We start from the raw sequence: 18,690 nt of genomic DNA on the forward strand, positions 1-18,690 counted from the left end.
CGCATAATCGCTTTTTCTCAAGGAATAAGTCGCATTGCCGTGACGTAATACAATGGGAAACAGCCATATTGCTATCATGTAAACTAGCAAAGCCATCAGTTTGCTTACGCTACTATCGGATGAGACACACAGACTCATGCTATATTTATCGCTGACTCTAATCAAGGATTCATGACTTCGTATGTTTGCTAATGCAATCAGGTTGCGGTACTGGAAATAATCGAGCAAGAGCGTCAACTGTTATATTGTAGTTGCGTTCGAGAGCCAATATCCGAAATGTTCTGTATCATGTTAAACTTAATTCTTCTCCGCATAAGACAGGAGTCTCAAACACGCGGCTTCTGAAGTCTGTTTGACGGGCCCGCGACATTATTCTAACTAGCTCTCTGCGCTAATTTCTTCCCAGATTCCGAGATACTCTGTTCGTTTTTATCAAATCTCAAGCTGGCTACTATACTTACTATACTAATAATAATACAATATTTTCCCATTTCATCGACATCAGTACCGCTGTGGAACTTCTGGAATATGTAGATCCGGCCTTTTGCGCATAAGAAGTAGTGCGGAGCATGGACCGGAACAGGATTTTTTCAATTTTGGCCGGACTGGATCGGAGCCGGATCAGTACTTTTTCTGATACGGCCGGAGCCGGATCAGTACTTTTTCTGATACGGCCGGAGCCGGATCAGTACTTTTTAGATAAGGCCAGAATCATTATGGATACGCATGACCTTTGTAACTAGATAACTACCAACCAACCACACGCAAGTAACCGCCAAGCCAGTGCGAAACTAAACGAGCCATATTTATAAATTCACGGAACCACCGTACCGCGTTGGGCCGGATTTCCGGCCGGACTTATTCATTTTCGGCCTGAGCCGGATCAGTACTTTTTCCTGATACGGCCGGAGCCGGACCAGAGAATTGAAAAACCGGATCGGAGTCGGACCAGAGAATTTGTCGATCCGGTCCGTACTAATAAGAAGTGCAACAGCATTATTGAGTTGATAGAGTTGTAGTATGACGGTGTATGGGATCCATATACGTTATTCTTGAAGTCGAAGCGATGCTATATTGAGCAATCTGAATTGATGGACAGACACTTGACGATAGTATATTTTTATGATAATAGCTAGAAATGTTCCACTTATTTCAGGTTCATATTATTATGCTCTAATCTACGACTTGTTCCAAACGCAATTGATTCGACGACATTGTATATATCACTTTTAATACTTGTAGCGGCCTATTATATCAGATTGCTAGTAGGTGTCGTTTTACGTAGTTCTAAATCAGAGTCGGCCAACCCGTTGCCCGCGAGAAGGTTTTGAGTGGTCCGCGAGGTAGGCTAATTTCCGAAATTTCTAATATCATCAAAAATGGATTGCACGGATTGTGAACTTGCAAGGCCAACCAAAAATTTGATTAGTCTGGCCGCAACACTTGAGATGTGATGACTAAAATACCAGTTTCGACTCATTGACAGATCCATCAACCATTCACATATTGGTATAACTTCGTGCACTACAATAAAGCAGAATAATTTGCGATCGATTTATCAAAGGTAAAAATTTTCTATAGGCTTAGCGCAATATGTTGTCACTCGATTTCTTGCTTTTAATATTGTTGCCCTTTTGTGAAAATTGAAGAACACCCAATGTATCAGATTGAGTCTAACTATATTCGCGATTACGAGACAAAGTGTCGTTCAACATATGCGACCTTGCGTTTGCGCTCGCAGTATAAGACCGTCGACTATATGAAACCTAGGCACGAAATGATTGACGCATGTTGGTCGCAGTTTTCGATATCGATATGTCCATGCGCCGAATAGACCAGCCCTCGCAGACTTAGCCCAGCGATATACAGCAGGCCTGCAATATAGTCAAGTGACAATATTATTGACCTATGAACTTCAAAAAATTTTCGCGCTTGGCGCGGATAGTGACCCGCGCAAAAGTTCGTCAATCGAATGTGGCCCTTTGGCTGAAAAGGTTAGGCAGCCCTGTGCTAAGTCAACAACGCATTGCTTAGAATGCTGTGATATTAATTCAAACATCAGAAAATTGCAAAACTTTCTGAAGTTAGCTGTTGTTGTTGTTTTGATATTCATGGTGTTTCAACTTCTATTGTCATGGTAATTTTGCACCAGGCCGATATTCCTCATTCGGATTGTCTATCGGCCGACTTGCAGCAAGACTTTTGTTAGACACTGGCGTTGTGGCATATCTAGCGTGTTAACAGGGCCGTAACTGCCACACCACAAACCGTCCGATTGTGAGGCCCAAAATTATTTCGTAATAAATCAACATAATGTAGAGTGTTTTAGGCAGATTTACTCAACCTGAACTTTATGTCCTATAAAAATATTGTAACCTTGTGAAAGTCCACGTATATGTCTAGCAAAGGGCATCAAAGATTCGAACAACTGTAATCGTATACGGAAGCTGCTTTTCACTGCAAATGGCCCGGATCTGGAGGCCACCATACGGTAGGCTTACCGTATTTTGGAAATCTAAAAAGAGGACACTTTTTCAGAAATTTGAGACTTGCAAAATCGGAGGAGAATTCTCAAGAACCGGTGAATTTTTCCCACTTTGTGATCGGTTGACTAAAAAAAGGTCATCTTTCCGCTCAGAGCTCAAAATACCGTTTTGCTCTCCACAGTCCACATTGCTAGGTGGATGACTAAAAAAAGGTCAACTTTTCGCTCAGAGCTAAAATCACCGTTTTTCACTCCGAAATATCCACCGGAGCGTCACTTATGTGCTAATTTACGGCATATCACTCACAATTTGCTCTAAATTCGACCTAAATTTTCAAAAAAGAGGACAAAAGGGCGTCCTCCGAGGACACTTTCAAAAAGGTCAAAAAAAAAGGACAAATCCTCTTAAAAGGGGACGTATGGTAACCCTACCATACGGGGGCAATAACGCCGATGCACTCATCAATATTAGGGTTGCGGCAACGGTGAAGCCGTTTAAATTCGTACACTGCCGCAGAATGTCTGTGAAAGTACTGGCTTGCTTTCTACATTTAAATTCCATGGCCGCTACGTCCCTGGACACCAATAAATACAGACATAACAGGATGATTTGTTTCCGAGAGTTTTTGACTTACAGCCACTAACATTTCACGCTTTGCAGATCGCAAATTGAGCAATTACTGGAAGATGTTTGTTTCGGTCAATCGTGATCACGACAGAATGCGAACGGCCATCAGCATCAAATATTATTGCAAAGCCAGTAGCTAAACTGGGCAGGTGGAAATGAATTCAGCAAACGAACTGGTGGTCCTGGTTTGTAGTTTCGTTGGGAACGAATAAAATGTCACTGAGCGAGCATGTCGAGATAGCGCAGTGGTAAGTTACTAGGGTAAAGCACCAATGACTTGCGAGGTCGACTCCAGAATTCCTTTCCAGTAGGCTACCCATGTATTGGAAGATTACCAGTGGTTCTTAACTTAAATAACCTAGGGAACACTTGATTAATCTGCAAGATTTCGCGGAACCCCACATTATCGCTGAATAATAAAAACAAAAACCTTTCACAAAATGAACCGTGCATCAACAGAGTGGTAAACGAACAAATTTTCATATAAAACGAAAACATGATGAATGATAGTTTATTTATTTTATTCCATTACATATGAAATTAAGTTGAGTATGGGCAGTCTGGCACTCATTTGCTGCAGCTGCAAAAGGAATTCTTGGAACAACAAAACCAAGCAACTATCCGCGGAGATCTCGTATATACGTGATGCTTACGAACTTTCCAGATCACGGATGAGCATAAAAGTTATATACCTATTCAGTTACGTGGATCGTTTCGTTCCCTGAAAACCTTCTGTTGATTATTATATTTTGTGTAAAATCTGCATTATGGAACATTGTTCCCCAGCCAAAGTGTCCCAATGTGCCCCCTCCACTTCTTCAGAGCACAAAACCCCAACAATTTATAACCGCATTCCCGCGCCAAAAATAGTATACAGGGCGACTAATAACTGCTCTGACTAAGCTGTGTACTAATTTCAAGAAAATCAAACGAGATATACTCACCAAAAACACGATCTAATGTAGCGATTTAATTTACGCAGGCTAGCAAAATTAAGCAATTCTTCACTTTATCACGAAGGCAGCGACCCTGCCGAAATCAAACCTCATCAGGATGACGGCTGATATGACACCACTAAGTCATCGAAGCGATGTATATTCTTCCTCTCGGGTTTTAAAAACATTCGCGATGCATACCATTGTGCCCCACCTTCCCCTAATATACGGTCTACACCGGGGGTCGAGAACCTATGGCTTGCGGGCGATATATGACTCTTTTTGATGACATGATATCGCTCTCTGATATATTTTAATTTATGGTAATTAATTGGCATCTTGTAAATTAATTAACAAATTATTTTTCACTTTTCATTATGACCAAAATTATTTTTTGTGGTAGCTGAAACAAGTCTTTTAAAACGGGTCGCATACAGGCTTTCTAAGGGGCTCGGAACTGACCCATTTCAAAATCTTAAAATGAATGTCATATGTTGCCTGCTCATTGGTCATTCATCAGTTCAATATAGCAGCTGCGCAATGTGCACCTTCAAGCTATTTATAGGCAATGTTCCCTGTAAGCTGCGCACGTGCGCAAATGCGCAGTACTGACACGGTCTCTGCGCACAGAAAATCTAAGTTGCGCACAAAAAATCCGAAGTGAGGACCTTTTTCTTTAGTCGTTACGCACTGTTGTCCAAGGGTCTGCGCGGTAAGTTGGTGAGTGTGTGCAGACTCGTCAAAAATTAGAGGGAACAGTGTATAGGTCTGCAGCGGACGTCTAATCCGTCGAATTCTATTCGAAGAAGTTTTCATAATTGCAAAAACAGAGGTTGTACCGACATCACACGCCTTTTAATCATAGATTGCACCATGCATTGTTTAATCATCGAAAAAAGCGGAACAGTTTTCAAATTAACTGTCTTCCTCATCATCGGCGACAAATCAACTCCCTCGGAAGTGGCATGTCCAGTTTCATATTACAATCATAGCCATCCGCATTCCCGATAGTTAGGCAGGTAGCTTTCTAGCACAGTCGTTGAAATGTGTAATCTTCTAGCGCAAGGTTACGTTATCCCCGAAGAATTCAAGTGTTCAGTAATGTAAATTTGACCAACTTATACAAGTTTTCAATGCTAGTCATAGCTGAATTTAATATCCTAGTTTATAGGAACTGATTGAACCATGCGTTAGATGTGTCTAGAAGTGGGCCGTGCTACAACTAAGTCGACAGCAAGGGAATCATAATAATTAATATCGACGTGGTGTAAATGGCGATTGTAATCGCAATAACACCATGTACCACAAACAAAAAACAACAACAACATACCCTACACAAGTACACATGATGTTCGAGTGGCAAAACAATCCGAAGATAGACCAGACATGGTGTCCGTGCGTAAGGCAGTACGAAATATACCCTACCCATGTCAGAGTGCTAAAATAGTCCGAACATTCCCCAGACATGATGTTCGTGTGGCAAGACAGTCCGACCGTGCCCCAGATATTGTGACCAAGTGCCAACATAGTCCGAACATACATCAGACGTGATTTCCAAACTGCAACGCAGTCCGAACGTAGGCCCACCCCAGGCATTATGTTAACGTACGCCGTTTGCGTCAGTGACCTGCGATAATTTAACTAGCCGGAAATCCGCATCTGTGCAACACGGCGACCAGGTGACCTTACTCGCGGGTAGGGCTGGGCAAAATGATTCGAGTACTCGAATCTGAATCGAGTATTAATTTTAATGATTCGAGTCGAGTAGTAAAATACGATATTTTTGAGCACTGAAATTATACGCTCCTCGCCACTGAAAGTTAATTTATTAACGAGAATTATAGTTTCAATACTAATTTTCACTGTTGAAGCCTTGAAACCTTGATTGGCGGTATCGTAGCATACGAAACATATAGTACAAAGCTAGGAAAGTTACTGGACGTAGCACATTTCCAAAATCATGATTATGCCACCGAATTGTCACCAAGTGGAATGAAATCGGATGGACAAAATAATACCAAAGTATCATTTATGAGATATATAAGAGGCATTATATTCTTTATGGTGGCATAAACGGTACATATTTGAACTTTGACTTATTACATTCAGTTATGACGTCATAATGAGCGATACTCGATTACTCGACTCGACTCGAAGCATATTACGTGATTCAGAATCGAATCACTCAGCTACTCGATTTTGCCCAGCCCTACTCGCGGGTTGTATTGTCCCCGATTAAGGAGATCGGCATCTGTGCAATCCACCCTAGGATAACGTAATGATCGCCGCCCTTAAAATGATTACTTTACGATGAGCTTGAGCAGTGAGCACAGACGTAGAATAGATGATAGCTTGCTAATCAGTCCATCGTTGATATGCCACAGCCGATCACGTGACCGAGATCCTGTAAATAGCCCATTGATGAGTAGCCTTCACAGCTTGTAACGACTCCACAACGCGCGCTTATCATAATTCATTGATTTTATTACCAATTGATGAAATGTTTCTGCTGGCTGCCCAGAGGGAACGTGCTACTCTTGTTTGGCGCTGTCACTCAGTGGTGTTCGCAATATACGCAGCTCACCGTTTGCTCCAAACGAATACTTCCGATGTAAGAACCAGCCAGTGCGGTACGCATCGCACTACAGGCTACAGTCCTTATAAAACGATAAATTTGAGTACTCGTTCTTTCGCGAGGCAATCGATTACGAATCACGATTACCCGATGTCTGTCGGCCATACCAGTTTCCCCGATGTCACAACAATAAATATAATGAAAACATAAATATCACGAATATGGCTGGTGTGTAGAACAAACGCAACCCGTCACGGAACACATACAAAGAAGCGTCTCTTTTCGAGCAATTTTTCTCTCGCTACTCGACTCGATTCATTAAAAATAATATTCGATTCGGTTCGAGTACGGGTATCATTGTGCGCAGCTCTTTAGTATAGGGACGACGGCTTGAACCGGAGACGTCATCTGCCGCATAATTGGCTGTTTTAGTCGCTTCTCGCAGCGATGTCGGCCGCTAATTCCGCGTCTCGCCTGTAAGGGGCTAGTTTCGAGAACAAATTCCTATCGCCTCCGCCGGTCGACGTTCCGGCGGCGTCCGACAGCTTGGAATGGTCAGGTTTGTCGGTAACCAGCAGTTCCTCGTCTTCGTCCTTGGCCAGACAGCCGCATTTTCCGAAAGTCTTACCTCTGGAATGAGAAATGGTATAGCCATTATAACAGGAAGAAAGAATCGAAGTATCCAAATGCGTGCATTTAATGGAAACATGAAGTAAATAATGCAAGTTACACTGACTAAAACAAATTAATAAAAGTTTGCCGACTGCTTTTCGATTTCGATTGCAGACCATACGGTGGTCACTAAACATAAATGTCGTTGTCACGTGGGTAGTGTTCTGCGGCTTGTACTGTTATATGCTATCTCGTATCTTGGTTTCAAAGCAGTAGCAAGAATGTTTCGCCACAGCGAATTTCGTTCATGACATACAAAGAAGCGTATAATTGCATTGGCTGGTCAAGTCAGTTGGTCACAAATATATTGATGAAAATAATAGGCGTATATGTTGTTATTACAAAAATATGTTGTGATACGTATAATGCAATCTTTAGATGTCCTATATCCATACAATTTGACGCATTTACTTTTGTCTGTCAATTCAGCATAAAATAAAAAGCTAACGATACCAAATTTAAAGCAGGCGGGAAGTTAAATTACACAGTTCTATTGCTTTTTTGGATGAAATCTACCTTTGCGTAATAATTATATACAATACAGCCAATCAGTATAGTCCACGGTCCGCCACTAAGTTAACCAACAATACAGCCAATCAGTATAGTCCACGGTCCGCCACTAAGTTAACCAACAAAACAGCTTCTCACTTGTGCGATATGATGTAGACGCCGATAAATGAAAGCGTGCATCCGAACAAGAACATGAATACTTCGAGGAAAGGCACCCCGAGGAATTCTTGATAGAATACCGATCCGGCAAGTATAGCGCTCACAGTGAAGAAAATGAAATTGATGGGCACAACGTCAGATACGTTATACAGCTGCATTGCCTGCAAACGAATTTTCGCATTCACTATACTGGAAGATTTGGAAAACGACTCATAACGCTCATGACCTAGAATTTAGGCGTCATATAGCTTCTCAACAATCGATGTCAATGAAATTGCCGAAATCCAGGGTCGCATTCAAAACAAAAATCGATTTAAAACAAAGAGGTTGAAAACACGGTCCTTGTGTATAACATACTCTATTATTATTTTTCTTTTATTTTGAACACGACGTCACGAATATTCAATTGTGACGTCACAGGGAATCGACGATGTTATATAATTCCTTAAAAATTGTAATCGAAAATATACGGACATCTTGGTTCTTTTGACGAAAAATGTTTCTGACCCCTCCCTGTCTCAAACGGCTCAAAAATATCTTCGACCATGACTACATCGTCATGTAGCATTTTAAAAGTCGGCGGCCTCATCACCAGAACATCCGTTCCGTTCCAGTTATATATAACTAAGGGATATAACGGTTGAACCAACGATTATCTCGAGGGTTCCAACCATTCCATATCGTAAATGTCGACTATATCTAGTGCAAGTCGTCTTAAAAAGCTCGAAAGTATTTACACAATCATGATGTATTAACACAACTCTAGAAAAAATGTCTATTTTAGGAAATGACATTTGTGTAAACACTATTTAATTTAAATAATACATGTTTTTTTCACTTCTTGGTTAATGCAACCATACCAAACTTTATTTACTACATAGATTTTACAGCTGAACAGTACTCTAATTGCTATTGTAATGAATCGGATTGATTACGACTATACTACATACCCTGTTCAAAAAGCGTATCTGTATGGCAGTGGTGATAGGTAACACAAACAGCATGATCCAAAATACTGGATTCAATATTTCGTGCACGCCGTTTGCGATCGCTTCCGAGAACAGACTCGAAACGGCCTTCGCCGCTATGATTGTGACGGACGCTATTAGCGCCACCACCAGTAACAGTACCACCATATGCTCAATTCCCTTTGCATATCTGCGTAAAAAAAACATTTTATACGTTAATCGAGAATCACTATAGTTGTATTTTACAAATGGTATCGCGAGTCAGCCGAATCCGGTCCGAATAAGAACATAAACAGGTAAACAAGGGATTTTTAACTTTTACTAGCCTGTGGAACACTTATGTGAATCTGCAAGCCTTCGGGAAGTACGGAAACCCGAAATTTTTGTTGAGACATACAAGCAAAGATCGACCACAATACACATCTACTACATTAGATTATTTGTGAACAAAATGAACTGTACATCAACAGGGTGTTAAACAGTACAGAAGAGGCATGGTGTGCTCTCAACATTTTGCTCTAGCACAGTGGGTCCCAAACGGTGGGGAATTCAATGATTTCTGGTGGGGAATAGACGCATTTGTTCAAAATTATGTACAGGAAAGTCTACATATTCACGGAGACACATACGCAATCACCGTTACCAGTTAACTGCCCTGGAATGTATGTATCGAAAATTATACTGCGTGTTGTTCACAAAACCTAATTTTGAACTCTGGATGGCCACTGATGGCGTCACAAACGCATCCAGCACGACTAGTTTGAAGCGAAATAACGCTTTCGCGAAATTTTGAGGGTTACTGGTATAGGTTCACAATACGTTTTATGTTGCAGTTAAAGGCGATTGTCTTGCGTACTGGTGTGGTTGTGCTTCTTGTCTAGTCAAACCAGCAGATAGCTGTTCTGTGATGACAAAAGTGCTGGGTAGTGGGGAGCATGACCGTAACTGCCGCACCCCGAATTCCCCAATTGGGGAGGGGCGAGCTCGAAGAAGCGAAAAATTATTTCGTTAATTAACATAATTTAAAGTATTTTTTGACATTTATGCCACTTCATCAAAAACTTTTCGCGCTGCTGCGCGATTTAATATTGCCGCATCTCTGATTATTCGGTACCCTTAACCCCACGAAAATACGTAGAATTTATAGAAATGGAGACTTCGGCGTCAGCCATTGTTGCGCCACGACGCACCAAGGCCATGTAACATGCAACTCCGAGAAGTGTGCCAGAACGATCGGCAGCGAGAAAACTTGGGCCAAGAAGGAATGGCCTTGTGGTGACCGAAAATTTCGATATAGCCTATATACAATATACAGCACGTGTTCAATTTTCCATAGGCTGCTAAATGGCTGGCGCCGACTGTTCCTGTCCTGGCGATCTGAACTCCTACCTTTTCCAACACACCTCACTCAGCTCTACCGGTAAATCTGATTACGTGAGCAGAGAGGTGATAAAAAATTGATAACAAAATATATGCAATTCCCTATCATATTTACCGATTCAAACACGAACTATATAAATTTTTCGCGCTTCGCGCGTTTAGTCCAAATAAGGCGACGCACTAAACATATACCCAATGTAGCTGATTTGTAGCGAGAAAAAAGCGTACAGGCTGATGGGGTTGCCTGTACGTTAGTAGTTGGGCTTATCACCCTGTGGGAGCCCAAGATCAACGTTTTTTGGGCGGGACTGACGAAGTGCTGTTACGGTCCTGGTGGGGAATGAAGACTGGAAATAAATCTGAAGTGGGAATGAAGACAAAAAGGTTGGGAACCACTGCTCTAGCATCAGAAAGCCACCCTAAGATAACAGATCAAGTTGTCGCCGACATTTCTCAGTAGGCTGACTACTGTGGTAATTATTCAAGACGATATGGATAAAATATGAAGATAGCAATCATGTGAGGTTGAGCGTAGCATTACCACAGACAGTACACGATATCTGACCTGTACGGTAACGGGTCTAGGCGCCCATTGTCTTTGACCAAAGCGTTATATTGCTTGTACCGACGAGCAGCACAATAGTCCTACGCATTCATATATACATTTAATGAATCCGGAAAACACCAAGTTATTTCAGAGACGCATTTTACATCAATTTCTACACCTAATTTACCTCATCTCGAGCAATACTTACAAAAGGTACAGCAGGATGCCTAGAGCGACGGCCTCGAGCGCGATGTACAATAGGAAGCTCCATGCTTTCAATAGACAATATAATTTCTCTGCGGTCAACGATACAGTGTCAACTGCCGCAAAGCTCACCAAAAATATCGAGCCAATCTAGAATTAAAACAAATGAAGCGATGTAATGATACATGGCGAAATACCTTCAGGTCTCGGGCATAGTTTATTGAGTAAGACAACTGAGTGGAAAATCGACCAGGAACGCTACACGGATTCAAAATGGCACAGTAACAATAGCTATAGTGTACGGATGCGACAAACCAATATTATCAATCACGCAATACGAAAGCTCGAAAATTCTCGGTATGACGCACGCCTTTCGGGCTGAACATACGAGCAAGCCTCAGTGCGAGACACTGAGGAAGTCGGAAAATGCGCAAAAACAAAGCGACCATTATTGCGTGGCAGATTCGTAGAAGATTGAACGAGTATCATGACTTCTTTCGCGATTGATTACGGTACTAAAAGGGGAAAGAGGCAGTGCAGTTGCTGAATCGGAATCAATACATCGAGATGAATTTACATTTCTACAAGGCAATACTAATACTGAACATCCACAAAGGAGCGGTTAACGTTTCCGATGTGATTTCATTTGCCTACTGAGGCTACTGCGTCCGCAACAATATGACGCATGCGTGAATCCCGCCCGTATACTTACAACGATAAAAGTCACTCCGACGACGCTGTGAGGAGTGACCCGTTCCTTCAGAAATATGAAAGCAATCAACACGTTGGATAGCACAGCCACGCTGCCCAGGGGTGCTACCAGAGACGCCGGCGCGAAGCCGTACGCCATGAAATTGCCAAACTCTCCGATGCCCATCATTGTCATTCCCAACCACCAGTATTTATCCAAACAGTACTTGCCTTCGTCGCCGAGCCTAAGAGAAATTTCCGATAAAGTTCGCATGCATCAAGCGATCTAGTATTGGGTAGGAGAATAGTTTCGATAGAGCGATAGTAGATTGCCACTCTGACGTTCGAAAATATAAAATCTGAATAGTCCCACTTGAGCTCGTCAACTCTCCTGACACGTATGGACTTGTACAAATGTACATAGGGCTCTTCAAAAATGACTTTTTTTCTCAAATCGTACTGGCTACTTGATAAAATTGTTAGGTTACCTTATTTAAGCCTACACACAAAATTTTGTTTAATTCCAGCCAGTAACCGCTTTGCTGCAGGAGAAGAAAGTTTCTATTTATTATATAAAAATAAGTAATAAAAAATTTGAAAATTTTCTGTTCACCCCATGAAAGTGTTAGGCTGGCTATAGAAACGATGCTCACCAAATTTGGTTCAATTCCAACCAGTGGAAGCGGAGTTATTGCCGTCGAAAAATTTGGATTTGAATAAAATAGTATTTACGGTTACCGATTCTTTGTTTATTTATTATAGCTGTGCTCACCGTAAATACTATTTTATTCAAATCCAAATTTTTCGACGGCAATAACTTCGCTTCCATCGGTTGGAATTGAACCAAATTTGGTGAGCATCGTTTCTATAGACAGCCTAACGCTTTCATGGGGTGAACAGAAAATTTTCAAATTTTTTATTATTCATTTTTATATTTTAAATAGAAACTTTCTTCTCCTGTAGCAAAGCGGTTACTGGCTGGAATTGAACCAAATTTTCTGTGTAGGCTTAAATTAGGTAACCTAACAATTTTATCAAGTAGCCAGTACGATTTGAGAAAAAAAGTCAATTTTGAAGAACCCTAATGTACATGTACGTACATTGCACAAACGCATGTTAACAATGAACATCCTACATACCTATGTTTATATTTATCACGATTGATAGATATCAGTCATCATTGTTAACCCACTCGTTGAAGTTAGCATCAATATGGATGGATTTCCGCTATTTTACTCGTCATTTTCGATGAAAGGAGCAGTATTGTAAAGCGTGTTTTGGCTCATTGCGGATGCTATTGAGTCCTCGTCCTCGCATATCTCGATGTATGCATTGCATAGTGCATACATGCACTGCACAAGCATAACTTTTTGCCTTAGACAACGATGCAATTTCTTCGTTATTTCGTTACATTGCCAATTGATTGGTTGAACCAGCGCAGTTCGCCGATTATACTTCCTACATGTGGTGTATTATGATCGCAATGTCTGATTGCGGGCCCAGCTAACGACAATGACCGTATAGCAGGGGTCACCAACACGCGGTTCGGAAGTCATATTCTGCAGGCCGCGACCTGATTTCAGATTTCGCAAGAACGCTTAGTAAAGCATGTCGAAATGCTCAAATTGATTTCAATTTAAAAACAATGTTGTTGTTCAAAATTATGTTATCACCCTGTGCCTTACATCACTTATCCTCACTAGCTGATCCTTATCGGGCTTCGGCGATGGTATTAGCATTCAATGGAGGAAGAGTTAGCTGATATGAATGGGCAGATTGCATTGGCGTACAATCGCCCGCGAGGTCGCATTTTACGGCCCGCAACCTGATTTCAAATTTCGGATGATGCTTAGTAAATTATTTTGAAATGTCGAAATTTATTTCAGTTCAAACATATTGTTGTTGTTGTTGTTGTTCAAATTAAGCTATTCTGCTGTGCCCAATACCACCATTCCTCACTAGCTGATACAGCTTCGGCGATGGAATAATGTCATTCCGTGGAGGAAGAATTGGACGGAGCATGTTGCCTTTCCGTGCAACGACCCACCAGCACCGCTAAGACCGTGACGCTTAGAAAGCGATTCGGGCTCCTCAAAGCACCAAGTCTTACGAGGAGATAGTTTTCCAGCAAGTACCGTGTCTATAGCTAACCCCAATATCGATTATTTAGTCTAAGGGTGGCCAATCTGTGGCAATAGAAGGAAAATTATGCTGCCGTCGACACTAAATTCGATTACGATGTGTTGGCGGCCGTCAATTCCAAATTGAATTTACGAATTGACTCCCTAATTAATGAGAGGTTTGAATTATTCTTGAAATTTTCTTCGCGCTACGCGCGGTCTAGTGCGAGTTCATTTTCGAATGTTCTCCTCATCACGAAGAAAATTTGTTTCTGGTAGGCCTGTTTGGGCGAATCGAATATTTTCCCACTACACCGACAATCCTGGTGGGAGGTCAAGAAATAACAGCATGCAACAAAGGGGACCAATAACAACTGGCCCACTACATATGCAGCACAGCATTAATAACTTCCCTAAATGTTCAAAGACACCCCCTGCATCAACTCTACCGGTGAATCTGATCACACGGGCTTAGAAAGGATAACTATTTGATAGTAATATGCGAAACTATACTAATATTAATGGCGAAATTGACTCATGAATATGAAAATATTTTTGGCGCACTAGCGCGACTAGAAAACGAATCGCCGTGGCTACACGTTTTGAGTTGGCGACCCCTGACGTAGAGTATCTTAAATATTCACAAAGGGAAAAGTTGAATATTTCAATCAAACAAAGATGTTGAAAAAACTGGTATAATTGTAATTCCCAGAAAAGGTCCACAGCAGTAGACTGTAGAACCTACAAAGGTTCGTTTGTGAACGCGAACCTCCAAATTTCGAAGGTTCGCACCATCCCTACTGTAAAGCTCTATTAGTCGTATTGCAGCATACGGAACACGTAGTACAAACCTATGTACGTTAGTAGAAATGACATATCTAATACTCGATTCAGAAACGCATGTACAATTGTACACTGTACAGTTCAGCCATGAAATTATTGTCATACTGATTTGCGTTATATCGAAGTTAGCGATCTATCCTCCGCACACATTATTCTCTTCAACTTGAGGCGTTATTGAGCAATTTGCATTGGATATTACCGAACGTCAATTCTCAACCGCGCGGCGTCAATCCAGCATAAATCAAAAATACCGGTATTGTCAGTCAACGTACCGAAGGCTTTGGCGCTAAGTATTATGCGACTATTCGCCATTTCCGACTCTCAAAACAACCAAACTATAATTTCAAATAGCGTCGCAATAGTGTACGAACACGCATAGTGCATTGAAAAAGAACAGCTTGAGACCGATGCTTATCCCACTGCGCGATAAACATAATTAACTTGGGCTGAGCGTTGGAAACCGGGGTGAAAGTTCGTCGCCTTGTCACGATGACGGCATAGATGAGATTACTACTTCAACCGAACTCAGCATCGGCCGTACGGTCATCAAAATTAGGCAGTTACAAGAACTGTATAATACAGACTGCGTCTGCCTCGAATTCTAGGATGGAAAAACTATGAAGTAATATAAGTGCACGGGCGGAAGTGCGCTATGTGCAATGTGCATTGTGCATTGTGCAATCGTGAATGTACCGTACAATTAAAAATGAATATACTGGATTAACGTTTATCGGATGAGATAGGTGATTTCTGTTTGGATGTACACAACTACACGGGTGATTTGTAACTCTCGTAATGAGTTTACATCGTAACGTAATGCAACTCTTGACTGACCGTGACCAGAAGTCCAGACTATATTACGTAGTGCATAGCGTCGAGATGAGTGTGGATTTGCGTTTAAACAGCTAAGGGTTAATTCCCGATAAAGCCGCCACGGTTTCACGCGACTATTGTAATCTTCCCCTCACACAATAAAGGTCCATTGCACACCCTTGGTGGACATAGGGCAAGATGTTTGTTAGAAACTCATGAAACACACCCGTGTGCCACATATTCTAAACATGAAATTTCATAATAATATATATTAATATATATACGATATATTACGTCAGTACCGAACTTGACGCAACTCAGGTGAACGAAAATCGTACCTGTTATGAGCATACTTTTGTACGCTGAGAGCCAGACTGATCATGATATTTCCCGACACCGCCAGAGATATCCCAACCGCCTGTTTCTTTGCATCCCACACGTGCGAGGTTGTCCCATTCTCATGCGTTAAGTTTGCGGCACTTTTTCCGAATTCCACATTATCCAAATTTCCAGTAGTTGGCGCAGGCCAGGTCGTACGATCCATAAACGAAAATTAGTTATAGTCCCATCTTGATAATACTGGAACAATTTCCTATCGACTAAGGCGAATAAATTCTGCGATATTGTAATCAGGTTAAGAAAATGAGCACTATCCATGCGCTTCCGCGATTACGTAGCTTGCTACACTAAGCGAGCTGTTCCTTGAGAGTGTATTCACTGCAACTGCATCACTCGCACTGGCATGATCATAACTTCCATCACGCTAAGCACACTTTGCAATGTAATATAATCCAATGGCAATACATACCCGAAACCAACTTCCCAAGCAGCGGAAGTTACCATCACGAATAAGCGCTGATAATCCCCTAAAGCTCTAGTATTAAACAAACCTCCAGATAAGAGGAAGGTTCCTGCGCCTAATGGAAACAATACAAACTATAAACCTTTCGTACCGAGGTATACGTAAAAAAGATACAGTCAACCGATGTCAAATACACTCTTCGTCTGCAGCTTAAAATATCCTATGCACTCCCGCGAACATCGTTCTTACTAGCTGTGCTTTCGGTTCGGCTCGTGGTAGATCACAGTCACAGCAATGAGCTCGGGATTGATCCTCGCTATCGCAGCGCTCTGAGTCCTGCGAGTGACGAAACCAGCTGGGAAGCCAGTTGCCACGTTGTCAGTCACTGGATTCGGTAATGTCAGACTGCGTTGCGCATTTGTATTAATAACTAAAGTATACCGGTTAGTGTAACTGTTCATTACTGTCACTCGTGAAGTGCAATGCGCCTTACCTATATGAATATACTATTCGATTGTATATTGAAGTTCTGTACCTCCAAGAAGCCGTTGTTGACCTATATATTTGTACAATGAATAATCATACAATCCGCAGTCAATTGTTGATTGTTGTGTGCATTCGTTAATCGCCACAGTTTCAAAACAGCCATGCCCAACCCATGATTACGAAGTCAGTCAGTTATTTATTGATATTTTTATCCATTCAAAAACACCACAAGAAGTGCGATATAATCAAATGACAGGCGGTTGCATGTCAAAACGACTTGGAGTAGTCTTTTAATCATACATTCAGAAACCTAGAGCAGGATTGTCAGACTCGACGTTGGTCGCGGGCCGGATTCAATACGTTTAATCGCTCGTGGGCCGGGCCAGTCAAATGATTCTATATATGTTACGACTTACCACCAAATCCTTTGTTTTTCACTGAAATGCTATATTATCAAAACCTATACATCATATTCATATTCATAATGTTGCGGATCACAATAGCAACACCTTTGTTCACCAACAGTTAAATTGTCAAAAATACTATTATTGAACGATTGAAGACAGTAAGAGGCCGCTAAAACACTAGCTCCAACGACGAACTTATTTGGCGTATTTCTATGCTTTCCTTGTTTTCGTAGTGATGCGACCCTGGGCCTTCCGAATGTGCTGTGGGGAAAACAACAGATATAGGGTAGGCCTAATGTTAAAAGCGGACGTTGGAATTCGAGTTTCTTTGGTGGTTGGGGACCTACTGACTCAGAAGTTATATAGCAGTGCGGCACAGAAATTTGAAGTATATTCCTTGCGTAACTATTATGTTATGCGTGGAACTTGTACAATACGGTTTCGTATTGGCGTTTTATGGTCGATTGCCCCAGAAAATCCTGAACTGACTGAGCAGTGAGCACTGAGCAGAGCTCTTTCCCTTTCTGGAATTTCGTGACCCTGTCACCGACCTGGTCGTAATGGTAACTAGCGTGTTTGCAAATTTACTGATCGAAAAGTTACAGCAGCTACCACAAGACAATAATTGCTGCAGCAAATTTCACTTCATTTCCGTCCTCATCGATGTAGCCTACTGTGCAGCATGGTTTGAAGCTTTGTTAATATCTTTACGATCGATGTCACACGAAGTCGGTGCCAGCTGGCTTATGAGACACGAAATTGACAATACAATAAAAGGCGCTTCATAAAATACGTTTAATATGGATTCTGAGCAGTCTACTGGCAATATGGTAAATCTGTTACTGTGGTAGTTTATAATATAATTTGTGTAAAACATAGCAGTTGGCATTATGAGATATGCTACTCAGAAAGAGATATGGGGTCACTTGACATTTATAATACCTTAGCAATGATATCTCTGATAGAAAATATATCGCTCTGATGATTTTGCAGTATGATTCTGGGCCTATTACATGTTTATGACAGCACGCATCACTGGTGTGATGATATTTACTACATGATGTTAATAGAGGTCAGTGGCTTAGCATTATATTTTGCTGCTGTTTTACTGTACCAAATAAAATTATTACAACACAGGTTTTCCAAACTATGAATGCCCCTGGTTGTGCTTTCCGTGATTACCACGAGCAAGGGAATGCCTGCACTGAATAGCCTCGATAATTCGATTTACCTTTAGCCATTTTGCGGAACGCCAAGGTTGTAATAACTCGAGTCGCAGGTTTTCGTTGACTCAACTTGACTCGAGTCACTTTCTTAAAAATGGAAAATCGCTCGACTCGAGTCAATTTATGCAGTGACTCGACTTGTATTCGAGACATGGCTCATGACTCGACCGAGTCATATGACTTATACTCATTCTATATGACTTATTCAATCAGAAATGATGATTGAAAAATAATTCCAGA

General features: G+C 41.4%; 1 protein-coding gene across 1 annotated transcript; it reads right to left on the reverse strand.

Moving 5' to 3' along the window:
- Positions 1–6,793: 6,793 nt before the first annotated feature.
- LOC145446878 (NIPA-like protein 2) lies at positions 6,794–16,178 on the reverse strand. The gene is made up of 6 exons (XM_080325250.1): positions 15,868–16,178; positions 11,776–11,998; positions 11,068–11,213; positions 8,915–9,122; positions 7,944–8,125; positions 6,794–7,253 (listed from the first exon to the last, which is right to left on the reverse strand). Exons 1-6 carry the CDS (start codon positions 16,071–16,073, stop codon positions 7,052–7,054), a joined length of 1,167 nt encoding a protein of 388 aa, XP_080181376.1. The 5' UTR covers positions 16,074–16,178; the 3' UTR covers positions 6,794–7,051.
- Between the last annotated feature and the right edge of the window lie 2,512 nt (positions 16,179–18,690).

This window comes from Botryllus schlosseri, chromosome 9 (assembly GCF_051294905.1).
Source record: "Botryllus schlosseri isolate E-star chromosome 9, Bs_hap1, whole genome shotgun sequence".
Lineage (NCBI taxonomy): Eukaryota > Metazoa > Chordata > Ascidiacea > Stolidobranchia > Styelidae > Botryllus > Botryllus schlosseri.

What these genes read in the sequence shown, in the direction of transcription:
- LOC145446878 (XM_080325250.1), bottom strand. Translation starts at nt 16,073, where the DNA reads ATGGATCGTACGACCTGGCCTGCGCCAACTACTGGAAATTTGGATAAT. An exon ending in CAAAAGTATGCTCATAACAG is followed by an intron (nt 11,999 to 15,867) that starts GTACGATTTTCG and finishes AATTTCTCTTAG; the next exon opens with GCTCGGCGACGAAGGCAAGT. An exon ending in AGATACGCTTTTTGAACAGG is followed by an intron (nt 8,126 to 8,914) that starts GTATGTAGTATA and finishes ATTCGTTTGCAG; the next exon opens with GCAATGCAGCTGTATAACGT.